The sequence below is a fragment of the Muscardinus avellanarius genome, assembly GCF_963383645.1.
Source record: "Muscardinus avellanarius genome assembly, chromosome: 1".
In the NCBI taxonomy this organism is placed as follows: domain Eukaryota; kingdom Metazoa; phylum Chordata; class Mammalia; order Rodentia; family Gliridae; genus Muscardinus; species Muscardinus avellanarius.
Window position 1 is genome coordinate 181,230,668 of NC_137786.1, and position 12,632 is coordinate 181,243,299.

The 12,632-nt window shown below is 37.3% G+C and overlaps 2 protein-coding genes across 2 annotated transcripts in view; one reads left to right on the forward strand and one right to left on the reverse strand.

The window, feature by feature from the left end:
• The window catches only part of LOC308259065 (olfactory receptor 52H1-like), a gene marked incomplete at both ends in the record, with an annotated part of 349,856 nt that overhangs the window by 200,802 nt on the left and 136,422 nt on the right, over positions 1–12,632 (reverse strand). The window lies entirely within an intron of this gene.
• LOC308267515 (olfactory receptor 52D1-like) lies at positions 3,469–4,705 on the forward strand (the record flags this gene model as incomplete). The annotated part of the gene is made up of 1 exon (XM_080702292.1): positions 3,469–4,705. Exon 1 carries the CDS (start codon positions 3,755–3,757, stop codon positions 4,703–4,705), a length of 951 nt encoding a protein of 316 aa, XP_080558418.1. The 5' UTR covers positions 3,469–3,754.

Below are 12,632 nucleotides of genomic sequence, written 5' to 3' on the forward strand. Positions count from 1 at the left end.
ATATACTATGCTTCAATTTTGAACAAGCATGCATTTTTATTTTTATTTTTATTTATTTATTTTTTGCAGTACTGGGGATTGAACCCAGGAGCATTCTACCTCTGAACTCTACCCCCAACCCTACTTTTTACTCTTTATTTTGAAACTGGCTAAGTTGCGGGGGGCCTCACCTGTCTCAGCCTCCCAAGTACTGGGATTACAAGCGTGTGCCACCATGCTGGGTCCATGTTTTGTTCATGATTTTATTATGTCATGCATATGAAACTCCTAGAAGAATAACTGGTACTTAATAAAATGCCAATTAATTTTTAGACATATAAAAATTTTAGAGAGTATATAAATGTTTATTAAGATGGAAGCCTTAGACATTGGAGAGAAATTATAGTGTTTTTGTGGGTTATTGTTATACACATTATCTCAGTTGAAAGTAAAACATACTCAGACTTAGAAGGTCTGAAGTTGAAAGTGGCTGCCTGGATAAATCTCAAGTTCCTGTTATCAGAGAGATACGAATAACTTCCAGGTGGTCCCATTCCAGGACACCACATTTGGGAACCGAGTGTCCTATAATTATTGAACTATGAATGTTTTGTAATTTATTTGCCAAACTATATGACAAAATTATAATATGAATTTATCTATTGTTTAAATATCTCAAGTACAAGCAGCATAGAAGCCAAAACATTTATACTTTTCCAAGATGGGAATTAATCATTTTCTTCTTTTGTTCTCTCTCTCTCTCTCTCTCTCTCTCTCTCTCTCTCTCTCTCTCTCTCTCTATGGTAGTAGAAATTGGACTGAGAAGAATTCTACTTCTGAGCTACACCACCATTCCCTTTTTATTTTTATTTTGAAACAGGATGTCACTAAGTTACCTAGGCTGTCCTCAGTCCTGTGATCCTCTTGTCTCTGCTTCCCAAGTACTGGGATTGCAGTATGTTTCACCATGCCTGGTTTACAATCCATTTTTTAAGTCAAAATTATATTTTTGAGTTTTAAAGAATATAAACTATTATGATAAAATTTGCTGTAGCTTTATTGTCATGGTCTTAAAATACAAAAAAATAACAAATTTATTAATAATTCAGTCTTCTAATAACATTATTATCTATACATTGTATCAGCATAAACTTGCAATGGCAAATGAGAAATGCATACTTCAATTACCAACACAAGCAAAATTCATAATGCAGTATTAGTTGCTCGGTTGCTCTTTCAATAATGAAGTTTCTAAGTCAGGTGCAGTGGTGCACTCCTATAATGTCAGGAAGATCTCAGGCTTGAAGTTAGCAAATGATAACTTAGTGAGACCCTGTTTCAAAATAAAAAGAGTTGGGGATGTAGCCCAGAGGTAGAAACTCTGTGGGTTCAATACCCCAAACTTCCGTCTCTCTCTGTCACAAAGTAATTCAGTGTCAGATGAATAGGAGATCAGGGGAAGGGGTTTCTTTACAGCCCTTTCATCTTTAGTTCTTCCATATTTTAAAATTCTTTCTAGGGAAGAATGACTGGCTGAACTTAATGTTGATGTCCCTTCTTAAAAAGAAGAATTTTTGATGCCTAAAGACTAGATTTTGATAAGGTAAGAGTAAAGATTCTGAATTCACCTACAGGAGTCTCCCAAGGCAAGATGACTCTAGATGTTTTTTTCTTTATTCCCCCTTTTTATTAGCACAATCTCAAATCACAGTGCAGGTACCATGAGAACCCCTGAATGAACTCTCCCGTAAGCTCCCTGTAACTGTCTTTTTTTCTCTTTTGGCCACATGCTTCTTGTCATTTACAATTTTTTTGGAGTACATATCTATATGGCTTCTAGACTGAGTGGCTCTAAACTAATATTACTCTAAGGTATTATAGTCTGAAGCCAGAAAAGTAAAATAGAGATGTTTTATAATCAAACTAATGCATGTTCCTAATCAAGAGAGAAGTCAGAAATGTATTATATAGAATAGATTAAGTTATATGGTCTTATATCTTTAATATTTTATGTTATATTGTATTAAAGATCAGGTGATTAGAGTCACTTTTTGGAGCATGTGCAGTAGAAGAAAACCCATGAAATCATAGCTACAGGCAGGGAATATATTGTCTGATTTATTAGGAAGACTCCACAAAGAAATATTCGTTTTTCAACTAGTTACTTACCCAAGTCTATTAAAAATTCAATTTTTTTCTGCGGAACTGAGGATTAAATTTAGGGGCAGTCTACCTCCAAGCTATGCCCCCAGCTCTATTTTTTATTCTTTATTTTGAAACAGAGTTTCACTAAGTTGCAGAGGCCCTCACTAAGTAGCTAAAGCTGACTACAAACCTTCCATCCTCCTGTCAGCCTCTCAAGTACTGAGATTACCAGCATGCACCACCATGGCTGGCTTAAAATTTTAATTTCTGAGTTCTCTCTTTTATTAATTACTCATTAGACATTATTTGTTGGCTTAATGTATATAAAGCATATACTGGATACAGAGGATAAAATAAGACTGGAAATTTCACATTGTAATAGAGAGAGAGTGAGACACACGCACAGTTATTAAACAATTTTATAGATCCAAAGGGAGGTATGTTGAAGATGGAAAAAGCCATTCTGTGCAGAAAAAGCACTATATGGAAAGGCACGCTGGTGCAAGAAAGCACAGACAGCACACACGACCAGCCGTGGTTGGGACATGAAGCGTGTGGTGTGGGGGTATATCATGCTAGATACATTGCAGAAAGCAAGCTCAAGAGCTTTTCATGCCTTGTATCAGGCTCCCAGAAAAAAACAGATTATATACTCAATTTCAGGGATTTGAACAGAATGAAATACAGAAACTATTTACAAAGGGATGGGTATGTACAGGGAAATCTTACGTCTTGTTAAGTTCCCTAAGTAAGTGACTGCAGGCATGATCACAACCCTGTGACTGAATGGTCAGACAGAGATATTATTACCAGAGAATACCAAGAAGCCAGAAAGACTGTTTAGACAGGGACACAGAAAGCTTGCAACAACCCTGCTTGAAGGAAACCAGAGGAATAAACACCTGATCTTCTCTTCTTTCTCCTGCCAACCTTTTGGTGGTGTTTTCTGCTGTCAAATCCAACCAGCAGCAAGAGGGAGAGGGAGTCTGATGATGTAGTCCATGGAGGCCATTATCTCAGGGTCTAGAACATGGTAGAAAGTAGGGGAAGGTAGACCAGAGGAGATGAAGGCAAGCTATTCTGTACAAAACACTCAAAAAAGTTAAATTTGCATTATAGCTCATAGTATTCATGTGAGAACATTAGGGGCAAGTGATACAGAGTCTTTACTAGAAGATGAAAATTCTGAAAGTGGGAGAAACACCATTAATCACAAAACTTCTAAATCTAGACAATAGCTGGGCATGGTGGCACACGCTTGTAATCCCAGAGCTTGGGAGGCTGAGACAGGAGGATCACACAGGTTCGAAGCCAGCCTCAGCTACTTAGTGAGGCTCTCAGCAACTTAGTGAGACCCTGTTTCCAATTAAAATATAAAACAGGCCTAGGAGTATAGCCAGAGGTAGAAAAGCCCCTGGGTTCCACCCCCAGTACCATAAAAAAATAAAAAATAAAAAAATCTAGACAATAACTAAGAAAGGTATACATTTAAGGAGTAGAATACGTTGGAACAAAAGAAAAACAAGAAATGAAACAGGTATGTAGAAGGAATAAATTCTATTTAAGATAACATGGTGCCACTTTTGCCAACCATTTTTAGGAAGACGAAGACTCTGCTTTCTACATCATTATGCTCCCTGCATTTGTTCCTAACAACACTGCCTTCCACCCTTCCACATTTATTTTGCTTGGAATCCCTGGGATGCAAGACCAGCACGTTTGGATCGCCATCCCCTTCTGCTCCATGTACATCCTCGCTTTGGTTGGTAATGGCACCATACTCTACATCATCATGACAGACAGATCCCTGCACGAGCCAATGTATCTCTTCCTGTGCCTGCTTTCCATCACTGACCTGGTGCTCTGTTCAACAACATTGCCCAAAATGCTCTCCATCTTCTGGCTTAGTTCCCACACCATCTCCTACCACGGCTGCCTCACCCAGATGTTTTTTGTTCATGCAGTCTTTGCCACAGAGTCAGCCGTTCTGCTGGCCATGGCTTTTGACCGTTACGTGGCTATCTGCAGGCCACTGCATTACACATCCATCCTCAATGCCACCATGATTGGGAAGATTGGCCTGGCATGTGTTTTTCGTGGCCTTCTCTTTGTTTTCCCCTTCGTTATTCTCATCGAACGTTTGCCTTTCTGTGGACATCACATAATCCCCCACACCTACTGTGAGCACATGGGCATAGCCAAGCTGGCCTGTGCCAGCATCAAGCCCAACACCATTTATGGTCTCACTGTGGCTCTTTCAATCACGGGCATGGATGTTGTCCTCATTGCCACCTCCTATGTGCTGATCCTGCAGACTGTGCTGCGGCTGCCCTCCAAGGATGCCCAATTCCGAGCATTTAGCACCTGTGGAGCCCACATTTGTGTGATTCTTGTCTTCTATATCCCGGCCTTTTTTTCCTTTTTCACCCACCGCTTTGGCCACCGTGTACCTCCTCAGGTCCACATCGTACTTGCGAACCTTTATCTCCTTGTGCCCCCTGTTCTCAACCCCCTGGTCTATGGCATTAATACCAAACAGATCCGCCTGAGAATAATTGACTTTTTTACGGGAAGGAGGTAACTACACTCTCTGCATACTCCAAAGACTAATGCAAAAAGTTACAGTTACCGTTTACTTTCTTCAGCACCTCTAATCTTTGGACTAGATGTTGCTGCTTCTACTCATTCCAGTATTGAAAGCAACTCATCTAAACCTGCTAAATCTACAGGATACTATTACCCTGTAAAGATACGATGTGACCTGTCAATGAGCCTATAGGTCTTAAAACGGAGACAATGTAGCACACTCAAAAGGAAGAGAGCCATTTCTCCCCATGTACAGAAATGCCATGTGTTAGAGGGAGGGGGACATGGTCATGAAAAAGCTACTTACACTTAACACTTCAAGGAATTGAGAATATGCCTACACAATTATCCATCATTCATTAGTTAATGAATTGTTGCCAGCTATTTTTAGGCCAAGGGTATCGTAAGTGAGAGTGTCAGTCCCAGTAGATATGGCTGTGAGAGCCCAAGGGTCTCTGGACCCGGGGTTAGATTTGAAGTAGATGAGGATGGCTGCTGGATGATTCTTGTGGAAATCTGTAAGCGCATAATATCATGGGAAATCCATAGCACAAAATTTTCAAGGAGTTACTTCGAAAGCTAACACTTTGCAGCTATATATCTGCCTTATGACCTGTGACCTTGCATTCTTTTTTTTTTCCCAAGAGTGATGGGCTTATCATGCAAATTATTCTGAAGGCCACTGTGGACTTTGAGCTTTTGTTTATCTCAATCACTCAATAGCCCTTTTGGTTTGTAAGAAGTTTCAGGACACAATTTTCTGCAAATGCTATCCAGGCTGAGGGCCAGGGTGACAAGAATCCGCAAACAGCTGACCTGCATTAGCACAGGATTACCGTCCATGAGTGTCCACACTTTTTGTTTTGTTTTTGTTTTTATGAACTTTTTTTCTATTTGAAAGAAATAAATGCAAGTAGCCAGTCTATTGTCGTTCACAGAGTAATTTTGTTGTGTATTGTTTATTACCAGTCATTCTTTATCTACTAAGGTATTTATTTCAGTTTTCAACTTGATTATCCATATAACTCTTTTTCTAAGGTCTTAAATTCAGTCTATCCACAGTTGACTTAGTTTATAATGAAATGGTTTGTTAACCAGGATCATATAAACTGAGACCACAATATTTTGTTGTGCTATTATAAAAATTATATGACATAAACTTCGTCATCATACCCATTTTAAGTGTACAATTTGGTAATACTGATTATATTTATAATGACATTGATTATATTTATATTTATCATTTATTTATAGATATATTGCCACTATCTATTTATAACAATTTTATGACTCAAAACAGAAATTCTATAACCATTAAGCAATAATTCCCCATTCTTCCCTCTGCCCATCCCTGGAAATTTTTAACCTGCTTTCTGAAGTTTACAAAACTTTTGTAAGAACTTTAAAAATACCATTCTTTGTTACTATAGTTGAACTTCCATTCAAATATATTTATTTATGATCAGCTATGGACCAGGTATAATAGTTTCATGGGTGAAGAAGGCATAGTGCCAGACTTTAGGAAACTCATAATCTAGGAAGAGAGAAAATAATGTACTCACAACAAAATATGGCATCTGTGCTGACACAGTTTAAAGGATATTATGCTAAGCCATGAGAAGGAAGATTTATGTATATTGAGATACTTCTATTTTTCTCATACTAAAGAAATTATTAATTTATGATCTACCTTAATTCTAGGCTCTCTTTCCATTGGGCTGAAAAAAAGTGTATCTTGTTTGTGACTTGAGAGTATATATTTTTTATTTTCTTATGTATCCCATGTTGAATCATTACATCATTTCAATGGAAAAATCTTATCAGAAACTAATTGTAAGGAAGTAATTTGTATATATTGTGGAAAGAAAATGTATACAACTGTGGAGATTATCTTCTATGTTGGAAATTATTAAACTCATTATAATTTTAAATGTCTCCCATGAAGACCAAAGATATGGATTCTTATATGTACTGGTGCTTGGTCATCTTAAGAAAAAATCTTGGAGATTTGGGGATATACCAGATTTTATGTGAGCAATTTCTGATTGTCTCTTAATATTTTTAGTTAGATAATATGAGAACAAAAATGCGCTAGAGTTAAAAATAGTAAGGAAGACATGGTGGACAAAAAAGTTAATTCTATTTGTCTTCTATCTTGTTCCAAATTCTCAAGGTCAGTAGGTATTGTGACAAAATATTAAAACAAAACCCCAGAATGACCTGTGTGTTGTTTATAATCAACTGGGAACAACATGGACTAACTGCTGATGAGATTTAAAAAGTATCATTCAGCATTCCCTTTTAGCGCAAAGCAGATAAGACCAGCCTTCAAAACATAATTTGTGCATTCCAGATAAACACTGTCAGAACTTTATTAATCAGAAGGTTGTTCAGGAAACAGACTGTAATTAGTTTTGAGTGTCTCATGTGTTAAAGAGAACCTGGTGAATTATGTGATTTGATGAGGGTTACTGAGCAGTATTTAAGATTCCAGATTTGGTGCACTGGACAAAGATGGTATAGCCAATTACTAGAAAAATCAATGAGCATTAGTCATTGGACTATGCATCCAAGAACCTATACTGTCCCAGGAGTCTTTCTCATATAGCCAAATAGTCTGTTTCATCTAAAAGATAGGTGTTCACATAGGAGGGAACAAGGTATTAAATGTGATAAAAATATCTCCTTGGCCAACTAAGAGGAAAGTAGTTAGTTGTAATTTTTCTATGATGGGAAGAACAGCCTGTGTTTCCACCTATATAGGAAGAGGGAATCAAATATTTTTGTGACCTTCCTGAGGAATCCATACTTAGTCAGTTTTGAAGTCTTTTTAGGTATTCTCGGGAAAACACGGCCCACTAGAAAACTACAGCTTTAAATGTCTGACAGTCTCCAGAAAATATTCTTTATATACATGGCATATTTGTATATGCCAGGAAAGCATCACCCCCCATTCCCCATGGAACACAAATTACACTGTGATTGATCACTTATCACAACAGAAGTGAGACAATTTTTGACTTTCCAAAGAGAAAAAATTATTTTTGGAGCAAAATAGGAATCATAAAACAAACTGCATAGTATATTAAGATATTCACTAGCATTTAAAATGTTCCCAATATATGTTTTATCATCTACTGACCTACAGACTCACTAAATGTGATGTAATAAATTCATCTAAGGTCTTGTCATGTTTGGATATTAAGTGTCCCCCAAAGGCTCATGTGTTAAAAGTTGATCTTCAATGCACCTGCACTCAGAGATGGGGCTTTGGGAAGTGACTGGATTGTAAATGACTGGATCTTGAGGCTCTGACCTCATTGATGGCTTAATACACTGACTGCTGAATGGACTACTGTAGGCAGGTGGGGCATAGTTAGGTCAATGGGGTCATGCCCTTGGGAACTATTTCTTGTTCATTATCTCCCCTATTTCCTGAGCAGCTCTCTTGCATCATACCCTTCCGTGTGATGTTCTACTTCATATCAGGCCTGAGGCAATGGAGCCAGCTGACCATAGACTAAAATCTCCAAAACCATGAGTCAAAATAAATCTTCCATCCTCTCAGTTGTTTTTCTCAGGTATTTGTTACTGCATTGAAAAGCATATCAACACAGATATCCTGCTGACCATCGGTCAGAGGTCCGAGTCTAGCCTTTAAAATACTGAAGGCTGGTGCTGAGCGTGGTGGCACATGCTTGTAATCCCAGCGCTTGGGAGGCCGAGACAGGAGGATCGCACAGGTTCGAAGCCAGCCTCAGCTACTTAGTGAGGCTCTCACAACTTAGTGAGACCCTGTTTCCAAATAAAATATAAAATATAAAATAGGTCTGGGAGTATAGTCCAGAGGCAGAAAAGCCCCTGGGTTCTACCCCCAATACCACACACACAAAAAAAAAAATACTGAAGGCTGAGGTTACCAATGTGAGGAAAATTCATAATCCAGGGGAACATGTCTGAGAAAAGTTTACTTCTTTAATGTTTAAAGGAAGAATTGATAAGCCTAACTAAATGGGATTGTGTGGGGGATGACAACTGCAGCAATCAGATTCAGAGGATTAGTTGTGGCCACACATACACACACACACACAGACATACACACTCAACAGGTTTTACATTACATAGTTGAGAAACACTTTATGAGGATAGGCTGTGACTATAGTAGAAATATGTTTATATGCATTGGAAAACCTTTAGGTGACCACTAAGATATGCCAAATTAAGATAATAAGCGATATTAGAAGTAAAACAAAGAAATAATTTTATTCTATTGTCTTGTCTGTATACTTCCTATCATTATCTGCTAACCAAAAAAGTATGGATTAGCTGTTCATCTCTGGAGATCATCTACTTTTGAAAGATTTTTAGCAGAAAATATATTTTCAAGAATCAGTTTCTTAGAGCTTAGCTGATTATTGGCACCTGAGAAGTCTTCTCCAGTGAGGATCAGGAGCAATTTTTTTCCCCTTTTTCCTTTTGGGTGAATTGTAATCACCCATCTTGAAGAAGTTCAGGGTTATAGAGGCATGTACTCACTAAGCCTTCCTCCACTTCCCAGCCCACTCCCCTCCTTCCCCATCTTCCTATGCTCAACCTAGTGATTACCTTTGATATGTTTGTGTATGTACATCATGCCCATTGAGGAGCAATCTTTTTAATGGTTTCTAAAATATCCAGTCTTCTCTTTTAAGGATATTTGGTAGGAGGTAAGCAAGGCCTTTACCTGTTGGTGATGATTTTAAACAGCTTTGGTCATTTGATCATATCCACTGACACTAGCAGAATGAAGCAAACTAGAATTTCCAACTATATAACCCACATTTGATTTTCTTTTTATTGGTGCATTGTAATTTGTGAATATAATTTGTTTTATGCATATTAAGATGCTGCCCTCTCCCCTCCCCCATCTCCCTCAATTAGGTTGCCTTCTTTACTCATCTAAGATTTTTTTCCTTCTTTGTCTGAAGTCCCTCCTATGTCCCATTTTCTCTCTAGCTTATGGATATTAGGGAGAACATCTGAGATTTCACTTTTTTGATTGGCTAATCTCACTTAGCATGGTTATCCAGTTCCATCCATTTTCCTACAAATGATGTAATTTTGTTCTTTATGGCTGAGTAAAATTCCATTGAGTACATATTCAAAAGAATGAAAGCCAAACTACCAGACTAATGCATATGTGTCTTTGTTTATAGCCGCACAATTTACAATTGCCAAACTATGGAATCAGCCAAGATGTTTATCAACAGATGAATGGATTACAAAACTATGGGATATGTACACAGTTAACTTTTAAGAACGGTTACTCTGTGAATATCCTGGTAATAAGAATACATTAGGGATTGTGAAGCTTTAATGAATCTTTAAGGCCTCTTTTTTCCATGGTATATATTATGAATATAATTTCTTTGTATTTGGAAACAAGCATGAATATGTCTCAGTTAATGTGAAAAGCAAACAGTCATCAAAATATGCTTATATTAATGTGGAAAAAGAGCTCTCACAATAGAACTAATTAAAATTAGGAAAACAAAACACCTAATTATTTCCATTATCTTTTTTTAAGTGCATGAAAAAATATAATATATAAAAGCATCTAGAGAACTCAAAAATTTTAAGTATAAAACATTCTAACATCTTTTCTTCATGATTTAAAAATTTTTATTGATGCATTATAATTCTACATGATAATAAGCTTTATAGTGCTATATTCATGTATGTATGCAACATCACTTGGTGTATTTTCTTCCTCAGCCTAACATTTTTATTATTTAGAAATCAGAGCCTTGTTGAGAGATGCATCAATATGGGTTGAATCTTTGATGTCTTCATAGACATGATTACTTTAGCAATGGAGTCCCTCTCTGGTTGACACACATACATAAGCTTGGGAATAAGGGCCCCTGGATACTCAAACTGCTGGTTCTTAATCCAGTTCTTGATTTAGCCTTTTGTATTTTTAAATAAATGTTTATAAATACATACATATATATTTATGGTATATATGTATATAGAGATACATATATAACATTTATGGTACACATGTACATATATGTGTACATACATATATGTATGTATATATATGTATAAGGTTACTATTGTTAAATAGATCTACCCATTGTTCTTCCACTGTTCACAAAAGAAGCCATAATCTACTGATTCACAAGCATTTTTAATATAACCCATTATTATTAACTACATTTCTTACTGTTTCCATTAGATCTTTCCCACTTGTTCATCCTACATATTTTCTCTCTCTTTTTTTTAAGATTTAAAGAAGTTTATTAAAAGATAGAAATACAGAGAATAGGTACAGCTCCATACCAGACTGGCAGGGAGGCGTGACTCGAATGAATACACCCTCATCCTACATATTTTCTACTTTGTATTCTATGATCTATATTTCCCCATTTCCTCCTCCTATCCCGTTCCTAGTAACTATGATTTTATTCTTTATCTCCATATTTTGACCTTTTTTTTTTTAAAGTTTCCACATCTAAGTGAGATTATACAGTGCTTTTCTGTGTCTGGCTTATTTCACTTAGCTTATATCTTCCAACTCTATTCATGTTGTGGCAAATAGCTAAATAGCTGGATCTTCTTTATTGAGGCTAAAAGTATTTATTTTTATTTATTTATTTATTTTGCAGTACTGGGGATGGAACTCAGGGGTATTCTACCTCTTAGCTACACCCCTAGCCCTATTTTTTATTCTTTATTTAGAAACAGGCTCTCACTAAGTTGCAAAGAGCTTCACTAAGTAGCTGAGGCTGTCCGCGAACTGCAATCCTCCTGTCTCAGCCTCTCAAATGCTGGGATTACAAGCATGCACCACCACGGCCAGGGAGGCAAAAATGTATAAATGTACACACATACACACACATTTCTTTATTCATCCATTGATTCAGTTTTGTTTGTTTATTGCTTAATTTTTGTGGTGCTGAAGATTGAATCCAGGGGCATTCTACCTCTGCACTGCACCTCCAGACCTTTTTATTGTTTGTTTTGGAGAAGGATCTCACTAGGTTGCTAAGAGTCTCTAAGTTTCTGAGAGCTTCCTGTACCAGCCTCCCAAGCACTAGGATTACAGATGTGTTCCACCACACCAGGCTCACTGATTCAGTTCTCTCTCTTATCTCCTCTCTCTTTCTCTTCCCCTCCCCTCCCCTCCCTTTCCCTCTCCTCCTCTTGGCTTTTCTTTTTCTCTCTCTCCTCTTGCCTCTGTCTCTCTCTCTCTTCCTCTCTTTCTCTCTCTCCTCGTTTGGTTCTGGCAAAGAATAAATATTCCCAGAATCCCTAAGATCAATCAGCCTGGGAGCTCTGGACAACCTCCAAGGTCAATTGCACACATGATAGCAATGGAGGCTTGAGTGTGGGAGGGGAAGAGTTAATTCTTATCACCCTAGAGCCTTTATTTAGGTTATTTAAAGGGCCACGGCATAGATTCTGGGTGTCCCACAGAAAAGAGCAAAGAGATGCAGTGCCATGCGTGTGCTTTCCAGAAGTCATATGTGTGTTTGCTAAACCACACACACATACATATGAACACACCAACACAAGCATGTTTGCAGCAGGTGTCTGGGACTAGCTGCCTAGTCTCTTACTACTTTACTTCCAGGTAAGTAGTCTGAGGTGAGCGTGGGCTTCATATTCATATTTCAGTCTCTTAGCTCAGCTGTTCAGTACACTGCCTTATTCATTCTTTATCACCATCACAATGTTCCCCTGAAAAAGGTCTCCACTCCCTCAGATCTGCTAGAAATGTATGTTCTTTAATTTTTGGATGTAAGATTCTATTATAAACCTTAAATTTATATTAATTTAAAAACACTTTTGTTGCCATATTTTATCTTTTGGGTTCTGAGAGAGAAAATTTTGTCAATATACTCTCCGATTTTTTAAGTTGCATTTTTTAGTGAAAA